The sequence below is a fragment of the Mesoplodon mirus genome (assembly GCF_964341445.2).
Source record: "Mesoplodon mirus genome assembly, chromosome: 4".
NCBI classification, from domain to species: Eukaryota; Metazoa; Chordata; class Mammalia; order Artiodactyla; family Ziphiidae; genus Mesoplodon; species Mesoplodon mirus.
Window position 1 is genome coordinate 80,990,078 of NC_138979.1, and position 17,122 is coordinate 81,007,199.

Below are 17,122 nucleotides of genomic sequence, written 5' to 3' on the forward strand. Positions count from 1 at the left end.
AAAATTACAGGGCTTCCCTGGTGGCGCAGTGGTTGGGAAACCGCCTGCCGATACAGAGGACACGGGTTCGAGCCCTGGTCCAGGAAGATCCCACATGCCACAGAGCAATTAAGCCCGTGCACCACAACTACTGAGCGTGCGCTCTAGAGCCCGCAAGCCACAACTACTGAAGCCCTGCGCCGAGCCCGTGCTCTGCAACAGGAGAAGCCACCGCAATGAGAGGCACGCACACCGCAAGGAAGAGTGGCCCCCGCTTGCCGCAGCTAGAGAAAGCCTGTGTACAGCAACGAAGACCCAACGCGGCCAAAAATAAATAAATAAATAAAATTATTATTTTTTTTAAATTACAAATATAACAATTTTATTTCTGGGAATTGACTTTACAGATACAGACTGATACAGGCACAGTAAGGTATTCACTGTGGCATTTGCAATAACAAAAGATTGGAAAAACTAAACATTCATCAACTGGGAACTAGTTCAATAAACAGAATACTACGCAACCATAAAAAAGGGAGTTTTCTGTGCATTGATAATGAAAGATTCCCAAGATAATGAAAGAAAAATGCAGAAGACGACGCATGGAATGCCATCATCTGTATAAAGGAAGTAAAGGACAAGAAATAACTACACATATATTTTTCTCCTATGTACATTAAATATACTAGGAAGGCTACCTGAGAGACTGTGCCCTGCCACAGACCAATGGAACGGACTGAGGAGGTGGCCCCTCTAGTTACTTCCCTGCAGCCAGGACTGAGAGCCACAGACTAGGAGCTCTCAAAAGGAAATCCCCAAGTCCTCCATCAGTGGTAAAAAGGCGAAAGGAGAAAGAGGGAGACGGAAACTCACAATCATAGTCACCTGTTTCTCTCATACCTGCCATAACCAACACTACACAGACAGATGATCAAAGATTCAATAAATGATGGGTAAAATCTAGAAGACAGAACTGGAGTAGATTCCAGCCCTGAGAATTGAAACTGAGAAGAAAGGAGACAAAACTCACTGATGAATTTCCCTGCTGGGGTGTGAGGTGAGGGGTCAGGTACAACATCCTAAGCCAGGGATAGACACAGGTTTGCTGTAAATGGCCAGAGGATAAGTATTTTTTACTTTCTCAGACAAGAGGCAAAGTTGAGGCCACTACATAGGTACTTATATAACAAGAGAAGATAAATTTTAACAAATATTTTATTGACGAAAGTCAAAACAAAATAATAATAATCGAGTACAATAATCATTGTTGTGTGATACAACATCTACTAACGAGAATAGAATTCTTTTCGAAGGGATAACATTTCACTTCGCTAGGGTTCAAATTTAGTGTTCCCCATCACCAAACTACAAATGTTCACCTATAAAAACTATATTCAGTTCGCAGGCCATACAAAAATAGGTGGTGAGTGGGATCTGGCCCAAAGTCAATATTTGCCAAACACATCCTAAGCAATACTGCAAGGAGGTAAATTTTCCTGGGGCCTCTCTGCCTCCTGCCTTCCATTCCCCATCACCAGTACCTTTCATTGCCATATGTCTGATCAAAAATTACCAGTTTCCTCTCATCTCCACCTACTTCCTTCCCTGCACAGATTCTCTGCTTAACGTTATAAAGATTATGAGAACAGGATAACAAACAGTAAAGTATGCTTTGAACCAGCCAATTAAACTTAACAATTCGTTCTCCCAAAAAGAACTTGTACACTAGTCAAATACACAGGGAGCTTTTTTTAAGAGTGGAAGATACATTCGCTCCTCATAACTAGTCTGCCTGGAGTATGAACAGTAAGATCCACTCTTGAGCTACATACCATGCAAACACACAAAATCAACATAAGTAGCTCAGTAATCGAATTACTTGCTAATGATGCAGGCTGGCAAGAAGTTATCCAGGCATTCAAAATCCGGAATCACAACACACTGTACCCCAGCAATTAAGGCCCTCGGGTTAGCACTACATGGTCCTTCTCAATCTAACACAAACTAAGCTCGACCAGAAGCAGAGATGTTCAAGCAAACACTGCACCTTCTGGGGACAGGTCTTCTGGCTTTCACTTTTTTTTGCTCTGGTTCGCTCTCTGCACTGGTGCCTTGTTCCTGTTCATCTTCTGAGGGCTCCCGTTTCCATTTTTCTCTGTGATCAAAAGCAAAGCAAAATTTTTTTTTCTAAAAGAATTCTTCAAGATTGTTTAGCTTGAAGAATCTGACAAATCTGACAATCTGATTAGCCAAAAAGGCAGAACATGTATATTCTAGATATTATGCTAAAAGATTTGTTCTAGCTCCATTTAAATTTTGCTTGTGTTCCTTCCTGGGCTGTGTAATATCTATTCCTATTTTATATCTGGTATCAAAAATAAATGAAAATGGAAGCTAAGGCTGTATTTTTTAAACCATTTGTTCTGAAAAAAAATGCTGCTAAATCTCTAATATTCTGTTTTTATTTACTACTATCATTGACCAGATTGAAGCCATAATATATACTAAATCAGAGGTTCTCAAATTTTAGCATGGATCAGAACCACCTCAAGGGCTTATTAAAAGAGATTTTTGGGGGCTTCCCTGGTGGTGCAGTGGTTGAGAGTCCGCCTGCGGATGCAGGGGACACGGGTTCATGCCCCGGTCCGGGAGGATCCCACATGCCGCGGAGGGCTGGGCCCGTGAGCCATAGCCACTGAGCCTGCGTATCTGGAGCCTGTGCACCGCAGGGGGAGACGCCTCAACAGTGAGAGGCCCGCGTACCACAAAAAAAAAAAAAAAAAAAAAAAAGAGAGATTTTTGGGCCACAGCCAGTTTCTGATTTAGTAGGTGTAATGTGAGGCCTAAAAATTTGAATGTTAACAAATTCAGATGATGCTGATGCTAGTGAAAGACTTGAGAACTACTATACTAGTTATTTTAACAACTTTAGAATATACTGAGAAAACAATCCCCAAAATTATTTTTCAATGATAAATCTACTACCTACTAAATAACCTGTTCAACTAATGAAGTAGTTTTTAATAATTATTAAATATAGGTGTTCTTTTGCTCCTCGAGATCGTAGAAGACTTGGGAGAGCCATACCCTATAGGTGCCCTACTATCCCCTAACAGTTTTTGAAGTTTACTTGAATACCAAACAAGACATCACATAAACTCAGCTCATTTCTCACCTGCAGGGAAGAAGGAAGGAGCATATATAATAGCTACTGGGCATGAAATATCTAGAGGAAAAAAAAAAAACTTAATAGGCAAGAACCTGGGGTTCTCTAAACAAAACAATTACCATTGTGCCTCTGGGTCTATGTATAGAAAATGAGGTTATGCTAAAGACAACTCTTGCCAAGTTGCAAAGTCAAATCAATATTCTTCATGGGAGAGTAAGTCAAAGTAATAAGTGAAGAACCTTCCTAACAGGTCCAGGAGCCACCCTGCACTTGAATTAGTGGAAACATTACGGGAAAAAATGTTTTTCAAGCCTTCCATGAAAACGCAGTGGAGCACTTCTACGTACATTACTCAAGTTCTACTGGCACTACCATTTCATATCCATTTACCTAATAGTAGGTCACTATATGTGGGCAGGGTATCTTTGTACCAGAGCTTAGCACAAAGGCAGGCAAATGGAGATACATCTTTGTTAAATAAAGAAATAATTAAAGAATGAGTCCTATCAGACTGTCAGACAGGTAGGGTGCTTTTGGAAGCAGACCGGTAAGATATTAAGGCCTACTATTGTCACCTAATATCCTTCACTCTCTCTTTAAAGCAAACTATACTCTGGGCACCTGCTTTATTCTCCTTGCCTAGAGCCTCGTACAATAAATGTCTGCTAAGGAATCCAAGGAATAGATGGTGACGGCCAGGAAGGAAAAAAGGAAGATGTCTCCAGCAATTGGGAGATTGGCACCTAAGGCTACAGTCTCCCTTGGGCCAAGTCCAGAACAGTTTACCCTTTAGAAGGAACTCACACAGTCAAACTGGAGAGAAGTGGTTTCACAGGCAACAAGCTTGAAAGAACATGCACGTAAGACCTAAGGGAGAGCAGATCAGATGAGAAAGATCCACAGTCAAGTATTATTTGTAATTTACATAACTCTGCCAGAAATTGAGAATCTATACCAGGGTAGCTAATAAGGTCCACTTCCATAACTTTAGGAGACTAAACTGGCAGTAAACACTGAGAGAATGGATGTTGAGTCTAGTTTTCTAGTTAAACTGCAGATTTGTAGACTTACAGACAACCAGGAGGATTTAGAATCTCCCAATACAAGAATGTACAAAAAATTAGCAAATCGTCTGGTCCCAAGGCCTCTTCCCAGGTAGGGGGAAACTCAAGACCAGGGAGAACAAAAGCTGTTTGGTACATGTCAAATCCCCAACCCTGCTACTCTCAACCATAACCTACTGAAGACCACAGAATCTGCAAACATTAAAGCCAGGCTTATACATTCTGGGAGGATCTGAACAATCAGAGGCCTAAAAGATCTAAATGAGTCTTATGTATGTGTATTTGAAATTGGCTGGATTACTTCAAATTTCATTTTAATTTTCCAGAATAGAGGGGGGAAAAAGTAAGTTACAACCAGCAATACTAAGTCATTTTGTATAAGGGGTGAAAAGGGCAATCAATTACAAAAAGATTACTGCCCAACCCTGGCTCTCCAACAAGTGAAACCAATGTCCACTTCTAGTTTGCTAGCTTCTTATATAATGCAAATTTTATGAGGGAGACTCCCTGACTAAGCCGTGTATTATATGCTGGGCTACAATGAAGAGAAGTCTAAAATATGAGATCATGATTAAAATATTTTTCATACATTAAAGGAGACTTGAATTGCCAGATCCAGCTCTAAGAGGCCATCAATGGGACTCCCTAAAAGGGAATCAATGGAATTTTTGCCAAAACTTTGGGAACTGGGGAGAAAACTACCAAGATTTGGCCACTGAGGCCTCAAGGCAATATAAATAGATAGGAAAAAGTCAGAATGCAAGTTAACTGGGTATAGTTTTCTTCCTTTACTAAGAAAAGGTGGTTGGTAGGACACAAATCAAATCTGAACTGTAAAGGAGGGAAGGAACAAAAGCCATTTTTGGCTTAAACTCTGGTCAAGAGCCACTGAGGCTTCCTATTAACTGTCTCTAAGAGCTCAAAGAAGGGAACTCCTTTCTCCTCCACTTTAGAAGGCAGGTAAGGAAAAGAGGGAAAGAGCCGCTTTAACTTCACTGATTTTCAGTAGATTTTCCCGAAGAGAATGCCTTTCGGTACCAAGTCCCAGTGAAGAGGGGAAATCTGGGGCTAATGAGGATTCTCTTCCACTGTCACAGGACTGTGACAGACTTTCAATTCAAAGCAGTGGAAAGGGAAAAATAACTATAATCCCAGGAGAATAACTTCAAATGATTACAGCTGAAATACTTTTTAAAATTCCAGTTGGGAGAGAGGGTTTTGGAACCACTGTACAGTGGGGTTAAGCACTACTGGGACCGTAACGAGTCAGGAGAAATTCCGTACATTTCACAGATTAGGATAACATGAATAGGGACTACATAAAAAAGGGTTCAATGGGGGCTTCCCTGGTGGTGCAGTGGCTGGGAGTCCGCCTGTCGATGCAGGGGACACGGGTTCGTGCCCCGGTCCGGGAAGATCCCACATGCCGCAGAGCGGCTGGGCCCGTGAGCCATGGCCGCTGAGCCTGCGCGTCCGGAGCCTGTGCTCCGCAGCGGGAGAGGCCACAACAGTGAGAGGCCCGCGTACCACAAAAAAAAAAAAAAAAGGGTTCAATGATCAAAACAGCATGAGTGGGTGAAGCAAAACTCAAAATTTTGTTTGTATGACTTTAAGTCAGGGGTTATAATCTCAAATACCCACCGGGGCCAGGTAAGGACCGTAAATGGGGTCAAATGGAGAACTCACGGCCTCTCCAAAGGTTACAAAGACCAGTGTTATATGGGGCAGCATTGACAGCTTTTCTCAAAAACTAGAAATCTAGATTCTTACATACTATCCCTCAATTTTCAACACTGCCAACTAATTCAAAAAATGTTTTCCTCTTCTAAGCTTTTAAAATGCTAATTCACATGACTCAAGGAGAGTTACTCCCTTCCAAGACTGTACTTCAGAAGTAACGATGTCATAAAAGCAAAGAAAGTCTGTGAAAGTGCTCTAGATTAATGAAACCTGACAACTAACACATATTTAACCCTAGATTGGATCCTGCCCTGGGGGTGGAAAAATATTATGAAAGACATTATTGGGTTGACTGACAAAATGGGAATATAAATTAGACAAAGGGGTTGTAGCAATGTTAAATCTATTTACGTTAAAACTGTATTGTGCTTATGAAAGAAAACATCCTTATTCTTAGGAAATACACACTTAGTACTCGGGGGTGAAAGACCTTGATGTATGAATCTTAGTCTGAAACATGTGTGCAATATATAAGGAGAGCACCCACAACGATAAAGCAAATGGGGCAAAAATGGTAACCAACGGTAAATCTCAGTAAAGTACACAGGCATTCTTTGTACTACTCTTATTCTTACAATTTTTCCAGTTTGAAATTAATTCCAAAAAAAAGTTTTAAAATGGCTCCTTTTAAAAACTTTAAAATCTGTGATACAATCTGTAGGGCAGGGTTTCAGAAAAACACTTCCCTGTGCTAGTATTTCCAAATTTCCACTCCCTTTGAGTGAGTCTCTCAATTCTGAAATTCATGTGCACACACACTGGGTTGTTACCCTTGCTCAGATCACAAAGGCCCCTGTAGTGCTATGCCTTGCAACCTGAGCCTTAGCAGTTGTAGGACCTCCTCTAATTAATGTTAGAAGGAGAGAGGTCCCCATAAGCCCTAGTACTCTCCAGCTGCCCAGAGGATTACAAGAAGTGAGGCCAGCCCAGGGCCCAAATAAACAAGCATGAGGAGAACCTCAGCTTATGCTAAGTTCTTATGGAAGCACCCAGGGGTAGAAAAGCAGCATCACAGAAGACACAAACCCCCCACAAGGAATGAAAAGGTTCTACTCAAGGGAAAGAAAGGTCCATGAAGGCCACTGAGAGTTGCCAATTTTGGAGAGCTCTCAGGATTGATAGGAGAGGGAAAGTAAATATAGAAGCCAGAAGCCAGTCAAAAGAGTAAGTCCGATGTGTTACACAGGGACTGAAAAAATGGAAGGCTTCTCCACACCCAGATAAAGCCATTAAAATGAGGAGTTCAGGGACTTCCCAGCAGTCCAGTAGGTAAGACTCCACACTTCCACTGCAGGGGACACAGGTTCGATCCCTGGTTGGGGAATTAATGCAGCACGGCCAAAAAAAAGAAAGAAAAAAAATGAGGAGTTCACGTTTTCAAGTACAGCCAAGAGACCAGCAGAATGTAGCCAGACGGTGGAGGAAAAAGCACATGCATGGACTTCCCAAAAGCCCCCAAAAGGCCATCAGCCTGGGAAGCTGAGAACAGAGTCTCCCAAGCAGGCCCTGGGACTGGGGAACAAGAGAATTCTGAGCTGCCAAGAAGTACAGGCTTGCCTTCAGTTATCATTTCTCCAACTCTAACGAAATATTTAAAACACAAAATGAAAATCGTATGCCCTCTGGGCAGGGCAACATTAAATACTACTTGACTTTTCTTAGCATAGTTTCTAATAACCCTGTTAGGTCAGCAGAATAAGTCTTACTCTATTTTGGAGAGGAGGAAATGGATTTTAAAAACTCACATTACTTTGCTTTAGGCCAAACACTTAAATTAAGGATCACTAATACTTTAAAACAGAGAATATATAACTGGGGCTCTCAGTGGGAGCCAAGGACAATCGTTTACCATGAGAACCCCCTGAATTTGTGTGCAGAGTTTTGAGTATTTTTCTGAGGAGACGGGCTGTAGAATTCAGTTTGTCAAAGGGATCCACACATTCCCCCAAAAAAGATTTTTTTGATTATTTCTCCCCCCAAAAAAAGTCAAATTTTTTTTACCATAAGTAGAATTTTTTAAGTTTTAAAATAACAAATATATAATCTATATCATAAACGGATTTCACATTAAGCCCATGAATTAAAATTTTCTGGCTTATGAACTGCAATAGTAAAACTACATAGAAACAACAATGTGAAATTTCATACTAAAATGGGTGTCCAACCAATATAACTTTGCCATGCCAACACAAAGAACAAATGAAAAGGAAAAACAGCCAATCTAAATATGTTCCTTGTTTATCTAGAAGAGAATACCAAATGCCTATATGCTTGATATTTGTGCACATTTTTAAGAAAAAAAATAATTGGGCTAACTGGGCAAATCAGATGGAATAGCTGGGGTTTGCCCCCAAAAGTAGCCTAACACCTACACGTGAAAAACTAAGAATCCTGGGCTTCAAATGCCACTGCTGCTGCAGCAGATTCAGATGAACAGGAATCCAAGATAGCAAGTGACAAAAGCTGACTCTGGGCCCTGGGCTGCGCTACAGACACAATGAAGGCAGTCCCAGAAATGCTCACATGTTCCAAACTACCAAATTAAGTAATTTCCCCCATGAAAGACTTACTGTTTTTTCAGCTGCCTCTGGCCTCTTCTTTTTGGGCTCCCACTCTCAGACCCGCTACTTGCCTTCAGTGTGTGAGGGGGAAAAAATGATTACAGACTTTAATTCACAGTTCTTAGGGATAACACTACCCCCTGGTTCAACAATCCACTCAATATATTCAATATGAGTTTTTAGACAGAAAGAAACCTAAGCATCTGATTGGTGGTGCTCACTTTTCTTCTGCTTTGAAAATTAATTTGTCTGTTACTGCTGAGTTACTTCTAACGCCAGGAAATATTTCTTTCAGCTTGACTTCTGAAAGAACACAAATGCCAGGAAATATTTTTTTCAGCTTGACTTCTGAAAGAACACAGTCCAATAAAATTTTCTGTGATGATGGACATGTCCTGTATCTGCAGTGGCCCAGAGAGCAGCCAGCAGCCACACGTGACTGAGCCCCTGAAATGTGGCTGGTGTGACTAAGGAATGGATTTTTCATTTTACCTAAATTTAATTAATACACATTTTGAAAGACACATGTCTAATGGCGGCCAAACTGGATGCTGCAGATATAGACTGTCACACAAAAATGCCACACACATTTAGTGTGCCATTAAAGGCGGTGACTACGGACCTGTTTCATTTCAGACTCATTAAAGAGCATGTTCAGTCATGAGCCAGCAGCCCTCTGCTAAAAGCACTAGGCCAAGTAAGTTTACAGTCACAGACATTTTAACAACTCTTTTTTCCCTCAAGTTAAGCAAATTGGCAAACTACTCCCATTGCTGTTAGTCTTGTGCCCTACAGAGAATGTGTTAATTTATACACAAAAGAGAAAAGATGTGGTTGGTTATAACAAACATGGAAAAAAGAAAGGTAGCTAAGGTAAACCGGCTCAGAGGTCACTGAAAATAAAACACCATAAATGCAATGCAGGTGTTACAGTCAATTAAATTTTTTAAGTGTATTTACTACCCCAAACTCACTAACCTTTGCCTACTAATATTTAACTTTCATCAGAAAGATATTATATATTTAAGAATAGCAAAGTTCTCCTAAGAATGCAGAGAGGGGACATTTCACTGAGAGACCAAAGAACGTGTCTTCAGAATGCAGTCTATAAACCTAACGTAGAGGTAAAACTTAAGAGGATTTCCGTAAAAACATCACACTGAGAAAAGGTCTGATTCTATAGAAACAACAGAACCCAGTACATAACACTAATTTTAAAAACCATCTATCTATTCAATCTCTGACAATTTGATCAGAGAGTAAATATGTGTTAAACATTTTATACTACACATTAAAAATGAACTAGGAAACCAAATTTAAACCATTTAGGTAAAATAAAATACTTAAGCAAACTCTCCTTCCTTTCTCAGCAGTAAATCTGAAACTACTTCCATTGTTACATTTGCTTAGTTACCCAGGTAATAAAATCTAGAAGATTTAGATACTAGATATTTTAAAAAGTAAACTTCTTGCTAAAATCAACTGCACTATGAGAAACATTAAAAAAAAAAAAAAGAGACTTCGAGGCCACTTCTATATAATACTCTAACTCTCTACTAGAGCATTCACTATGACATGATCTTTCTGGTAATTTTGTTTTTTTAAAAGCCACATGTGGCTTTTCTTCTGTATTAGATTGAGAAAGCTCACTTTCAAGTCACTTAACTCCCATGCCTGAAGTTCAGTCTCGTCAATGGTAATACATATCAGAGTCAAAAAGGATAAGATAATTAAGGAGTCTGAATGTAACACCTTAAAACATTTTTTTTTCTTACCTCCTCCTTAATATTAAATCGTGATGGTTCTTGTCTGCTTCGGTTTGACCGCCTAACCCCATAAACATCAGGATATTCTTCCCACATCTGTAAAATTAATAGACCACGCATGAATCGTTTTTTCTTGACCCCCATTTACTATTTACATTACTGGAACATGTATTTCAATTTAAGAGAATTCAATTAGTTATTTGGTTATATATCAAAAGGGTTGTTTTGTTAGCTTTGTTTATGAGACAGTGAAGGACCATCTTATTAAAAAGAGTAAGGCATATTATCCGGGAACTCATTAAAGTTTTAACGATGCCTCTTCATTATCAAATGGCATTAAACTAGAGGTCACACTGCTTACCCATTGTTAAAATATAAACTTACAGCTGAATAATATGGCAACATAAGAGAAAAACTGCTTCCACTAAAGACAAAATATTTACTGATGAATTTTAAGTCCCTAATGCTTTCAGTTTCAGCTTTGACTGTACAAGACTCATCTGAGAAACTCAAAAAATTCAGCAGGGCCCCACCACCAACTCTCATTAAATAAGAATCAGTGCATTTGCAGATTTTTTTTAATTCCTCAGGATGTGTAACATGCCAGATACAGGCAAATTCGGTATTTCTAACGTTTAGCTAGACGTTCTCAGAATGAGACCCACTGGCACCCTTGCTCTAGCACACTTCATTTTATTCTCTAACAGTAGTTAACCCTTTGCCTTTAAGACCTGATTTTTAGTAACAGCCCTCACTAGTGATCAAAGTTTAAAGAGGAATCAGTTGAGGAGAACATTTTTTTTCACAATATACTGACACCATTTTATTAAAAGACTCAAATCAATAAATATAAAAAATTATAAAAGGCCCCCCTTCTTCCACTTCTAACAATTAGTCTAACCCCTGGCCTCACTCTCCTTCCCACAGATAACTATTAATAGGTATGTTGTGTGTTCTTTCAATGAAATCAATCACCTATAGGCAAAATGAATTTAAACGGATTGTGGAACAATGAAGTGAAGATGCTCAACAGGAGTTAAACATGTAGAAGAGATGCTTGAAAGCCAAGATTAGAAATGTGGGTTTGTCATCGAAACACGGTTGACAGCTAAGGTCATGAAAGTATTTGGAGTGAAGCAAGAAGCCACAGGTTGAGGCTCATCATGAAACGTGTGGAAAGTGGACCCCCAAAAAGACAAAAATGATGAAAGACGATCCAAAAACACGTAATGTCACTAAGCCAAGGAAGGACATAATCAACAGTGCCTTTAAAAAAAGAAAAAAAAAGCCAAGTAAGCTGAAGAAAAACAAGGCCTCCAAAGGTAACAAGCATGATGTTCTAGGAATAGGCATTTTAGAACTAGAAGCCATATAATCATGTAATCCAGCATCCTCAGTTTATAAATTCAGTTTATAAAAGTAGAAAATCCTTAACAACCTTAGAATAATATGAGTTGGAGGACAAAAGGTCCAACCAGGAGTCAGTAATAACCAAGCAGAACGAAATCTAGGCAAAAGGGACAGCACATGCCATACACTCTGAAGAAATGGGGCAGAGAAAGAAAGGCAGCAAAGAGCTTGGCTCTAGCGCTGCCTGCCAACCCCTCCCCCGTCCTTTTTTGGACCTCTCCTAGAGCTATGAAATGACTCAGCACAGGTACTTATGGAGCTTTTATTAACTGGGTGGCTCAATGCTTTAAATGGCACTACATCAATTAGTTTTACCATTTAAAAATATGAGACAAGCATTCAGGCTCACCTGTTGGGACTTTATCACAGTATATACTGTAATGCATACATCCTAAAATCATCCTGTGTTCCTGTTTGTCCTTTTGAGGGCTAATGATATCTAATTCAACTATTCAATAAAAAGCTACCATGTGAAAGGGAAGTGTGTACAGAAAACAAAGAGCTTTCTTTAGAAGCTCATTTTAGAATAATTATTCAAGTCACAATCCAATCATTCTAACTGGCTAGTACATTCATCCATGTATTTATTAACTTTTTAGAACTTATCACCTAACTAAAGCTGTACTTGTATCTTAAAATTCAGTCTTATTCCCCTTTATCTCTTTAAAGGGAGTTTCATATATATATATATGTATATGGTCTTACAGTCAAACTGTGAATTCCAGACAGTGAGCATGAATTCAGTAAAGTTTTAAACACCTGACGCAAGTCGTGTTTTCTATGGCTTCCTTTACTCTCCGCAAGTAAAGAACTCTCCCCTGTACAGAAGAAAATTAAAAGATGGCCAAGCAAGACCTTCTGCAGGTAAATTTCTGAGTTGAATGACACTCAGAGAAGATCTCTAAGTGGTACTTCGACATTCAGGGTCTTTCTGAAATAGGTCAGCACCTGAAATGTCTCTTGTGAAAGGTCCCCACACACTGAGCAGGCAACAAAGCACAACACTTGAGTGTTAGAAGGTCACTTCCCTGGTGATGAGTTAATCAGCAAGGACAGCTTTCATTTTCCTATCCCTAACACTACTATCAGCATTCCCCGACCTCCCACCAGCTCTTAAGCGTCACTTACCATTAAGCAATGACTACGCTGGGAATAGAAGAAATGAAATAACACAGTTAATCCCAATTCTGTTTCAAGAGTTAAAAGCAGTTTTTATTTTTTAATGTCAGGACTGTTGAAGCTATTTTGTAAAGCTTGTAGGTAATTTTAAATTGTTTGTAGCTCTACGAAAATCTTTGTGTGCAGATGTAGGTTTGTATTTTAGAAGAAAAACTGATTTAGCATAAAGCTTTTAGTTTCTTTAAGACATTTTACTTCTAAATTTCTAAAAGCAATCTTTTTTATATTTTCAGTGATTCTAACTTAATTCTCTCAAAAGGGAATTTTAAAAGATCAGCTGCATTTCTCATGACTAACTAGACCAAGTCATTAATTCTTCCCCAAAAGGGACGCATCCCAAAGTTTGGACATCAATGAAAAAAGGCTATGCAACTCAATTTTTGCCTTTTTGCATTCTCTGCTGGAAGATTCTCGTTAAGCAAAGAATACCTACATTGCCTAGGTACAGATAATTTCTTTTCTGTGAGGAGTATTTCTCCTTCCATTCTTCAGTGAACAAAAACTACCCTTATTCTTGAATTGGGATTATCCATCACACTACAACTGCATTTCACAATCATCTGTGAATGACTTTCTCTGGTATAATTCAGTGCTGTATTAAAAAATATATATTTTAACCACCCTTTTTAAATGTTAAAAACCAAAACAACAAAAATTGGTCTTTCTGCCCTATAATTTGATGGTTTATGTAATTATTTTCCTTATAGCCCTGTGTCTAATGAGTAGAGCAGAAAGCATTCCCCAGTTAGACCCACAGACAGTATAATATTAGAAAAGATGGCTGTAGATGAGTTTTCATTATCAAGATACACTAGGGAGTTTTCCGTGGGAAACAAAGGTCTGCTAGCTGGTCCTAGCTTACAGCACGTTTGTACTTTACAGCAAAGCCAATACCTTCTTCACATCAGCTATCCGTTCCTTCTTAGAGGCTGGCTTCTCTTTGGCTTCTGGAAGAACTGGCTGGGATTTGGAACCTCCTGATTCACTTTCAGATTCTGACTGACTCTCCGAAGATTCAGAACTACTGTTTGACTCGCTGCCATGTCCACTTCCTGGATCGCTGCCCTGCTCGCTCTCCGACTGGCTGCCTGAGTCTGAACCCGAAGCTTCTTCAGATGCTGAATGACTTAATTTAAAAAAAAAAAAATTTAAATATTTAAGAACTGCCACATAAACCTGTTTTAAAATAAAAATCCTAGTGTTAATATGACAGCAGATAGTAATTTGGTAATACAAGATCAAAATTTTCTAATTCACTTTTATAGTCTTATTTGCAAACAATGTCATTAGTCCCATTCTCAACATCCCTAATAGCTACCATTTCCTGAGTATGTACATGATGCCATATGCCACCTAATTTATATAGATTAGCTTTTTTTAAAAAAAAATTAAAAGGGGGATATTATTTTGTCCTTCATTCAGATGAGGAAAAACTGAAGCTCAGAAGTAGTTAAATAACTCTCCCAAGATGACACAGGTAGGATTTGAAACCAGGTCCATCTGCCTGAATCCACTAAGTCTTATTTGTTCATCATCAGTCCCTCCCTACTTAAGACGAAGACAAAAACAAACCAAAATGAAACGAACAAACAAACAAAAAAGAAACCAATGGAGAACAAAACAAAACCAAGGCAGAGTCACCCGAAGAATAAAAATGCAATCTGGTTGCAATTATCCAATCAGTGGTTCTCAAAAATAGGTGCAAATTAAAACATACACACGAACCCCAAACCAGAACTCCTGCCTTGAAATCTCCTGAGAGTCCCAGACCTGGTAGACTTAACAGAAAAGAATAAACAAAGAGCCTAACCCAATGAAGACTGCCATTGGCTTCCACACACCCCCACCCCTTCCTCATTCCAAACCCCTCCCAGGAAAGAGCAATGGTAAGTAGGTAGATGAAAGCGCGGCGGCCAGGGAAGATTGAAGGCAATATACCACCCCCTGTTCTCCCACAGTTAAAAAGCAATTCATGGGCATGCTGGTAGGAATGAGGATACTCTAAAGCGAGAAGACCTAACGTTGATGGACTCTACAGAAAAAAAGTGTACAGCTCACTCAACTCTTCTGCTTAAAAACTATCTTTTCATTTAGGAGAGGCAGAGCAGAGGAGGAGGCAAGCAGCAACCCACAACCTAGAGTAACATCAGCAGAAAGGGCCCCCTGGGTTTAGCAACTAGGAGATAAAAGACACACGGCACGAAGCCAGAAAGGCTCAAAAAAAAAAAGACAGACAGAGAGAGAGAGGCTTTGTATTTTTGTTATTTACCACCACTCCCTTCCAAACTAGAAATGAGGCCCTATCACTTGACAAACATGTCCACAGAATGAACAGGAGAGTACACTGGGAATGGGGATTGACCCAAATGTCCAGTGTGATCCACAGCAGGCACAATGCAGTTGAGGGGACTTTAGTTATGATGAGAAAGCAATGAGAATAAGTGGAGGGGGAGGGCGTCTACCTTGGGAAGGGGAGCAGAAGGGGAAGACCATTGACTAATTGCCTGATCATCTAACAGGTGCCAGGCAATATGCTGAGTACCGTATATGTTCATTTTGCTTACTTCCCAGAACAACACTTTTAGACGCTATTATTCCCATGTGAAGGATGAAAAAATTGAGAAGTTTTAAATAACCTGGTCAATGACAAAACTAGAAAGTGCTGGGGGAGTCGGGGAGGGGAGCAGGAATCCCACCTCAAGTGTGGCTCTAAAAAGCTCATATTCTACTTTACCGCAGGAGTTCAAAGCCTTAGAGACTCAGAAAATAAACCTTATCCCTGTTACACAACATCCAAAACCAGTCAGGCATCCCTGTAACAGCGACTGAGTGCCTACAAAGCCTCATTATACTTACTGACTCCTTGGTCCTTTGCACAGTAAAGCTGACTAGTCCAGCTGACTAAAGCATCTCAAGTCACTTATTCTCCACCGTGACCACTGAGAAGGTGGTCACCAGGCAAGAGGAAAAAAGAGGAAGTACAGTTAAAAGGTGTAGGCTCTGGCCTCCATGGCTTGGGTCTCCATCCTAGATCATCTCAGGCCTGTACCCTCTTTTAACCTGTGACATAAATCATTGCAAATGTGATGGAAACATCCAATGCCAATTCCCACATCAGGGTATATGTGTGTATATGAATATCTCATTCTCTTTGAACTGCCTCATAGGATGAATACACTACATTTATTTAAACTGCCCCCTTATTAATGGAACATTTAGGTTATTTTTAAACTGTTCTCTTAACCAACAAGCGACAAATGTCTGTGATATACTTCCATATCTCTATATTTCTGAGTATTTAGATTTCCAATTTGTTCACTATAACCAATAAAACTATAAATATCTTTGTATATATACCTTCATGTGCAGCTCTGTATTTGTGTTTGTGTAGGAAATTGACCTCTGGAAACATAAAAATACATATAGCACCTTTTAGGTAAAAAACACATCTATGTCTATGTGCATAAATACATTTTAATCACCGAACTGCTAACAGTGGTTTTCTCTGTGGGACGGGTTATTTGAAGTACCTAGTGGATTCCATGAACTACTTACTGGGGCAATTAAAAAAAAAAATTAGTAACTCTGAAAGTCAAACCCAAGAAAAGATAAACATCAAGTTTACAATTGTATTTACCTCTGGGGGTTGAGGGAGGCAGATGTAATCAGAAAATGATATTGGTGGGGGACTTCCCTGGTCGTCCAGTGGTAAAGAATCCACCTTCCAATGCAGGGGACGTGGGTCGGGGGGAACTAAGATCCCACGTGCCACAGGGCAACTAAGTGCACGCCGCAAACTACAGAGCCCACGCGCCACAACTAGAGAGAGAAAATCCGCACGCCACAACTAGAGAGAAGCCCGTGCACGAGGAAGAGCCCGCGCCACAACAAAAAAAGATCCTGCACGCCTCAACTAAGAGCTGACACAGACCAAAGGAAAAAAAAAATGATATTGGTGGGTTTTATGACTGAGGCTGAGTGGCTGAGTTCATAGTCATTTGTTATGTAAGTATTAATCTTTTTAATGTTTCAAAATGGTTCATAAAAAATCCAACCAAAAGAGTCAAATTCAAGGCAAGGGATGTTAAGTATCCCCAGTCCTATACAAAATGAGCTAAAGATATGAATGAGGGTGAGACCAAGTGGTTTTTTTTTTCCCATCATTTCTGAAACAAGTCAGATTTACGAGACCTAAAATAATATTCGGGGGAAAAAACGTTTTTGAAAATAAGCCTTAATAAAGGCATAACTCAA

At 39.6% G+C, this 17,122-nt stretch overlaps 1 protein-coding gene across 7 annotated transcripts in view; it reads right to left on the reverse strand.

The window, feature by feature from the left end:
• Positions 1 to 17,122, reverse strand: part of CHD2 (chromodomain helicase DNA binding protein 2) — a 122,477-nt gene that overhangs the window by 90,334 nt on the left and 15,021 nt on the right. For 3 of the 7 annotated variants that reach the window (XM_082617122.1, XM_082617120.1, XM_082617121.1), the window contains 5 exons: positions 13,763 to 13,994; positions 10,289 to 10,375; positions 8,523 to 8,584; positions 3,953 to 4,015; positions 2,027 to 2,134 (listed from right to left, as the gene is read on the reverse strand). In XM_082617122.1, the coding sequence (XP_082473248.1) occupies positions 2,027 to 2,134; positions 3,953 to 4,015; positions 8,523 to 8,584; positions 10,289 to 10,375; positions 13,763 to 13,994 (552 nt within the window). The remainder of the gene's footprint in view (positions 1 to 2,026; positions 2,135 to 3,952; positions 4,016 to 8,522; positions 8,585 to 10,288; positions 10,376 to 13,762; positions 13,995 to 17,122) is intronic. The other 4 variants (XM_082617125.1, XM_082617124.1, XM_082617123.1 and 1 more) reach the window with 2 other exon arrangements.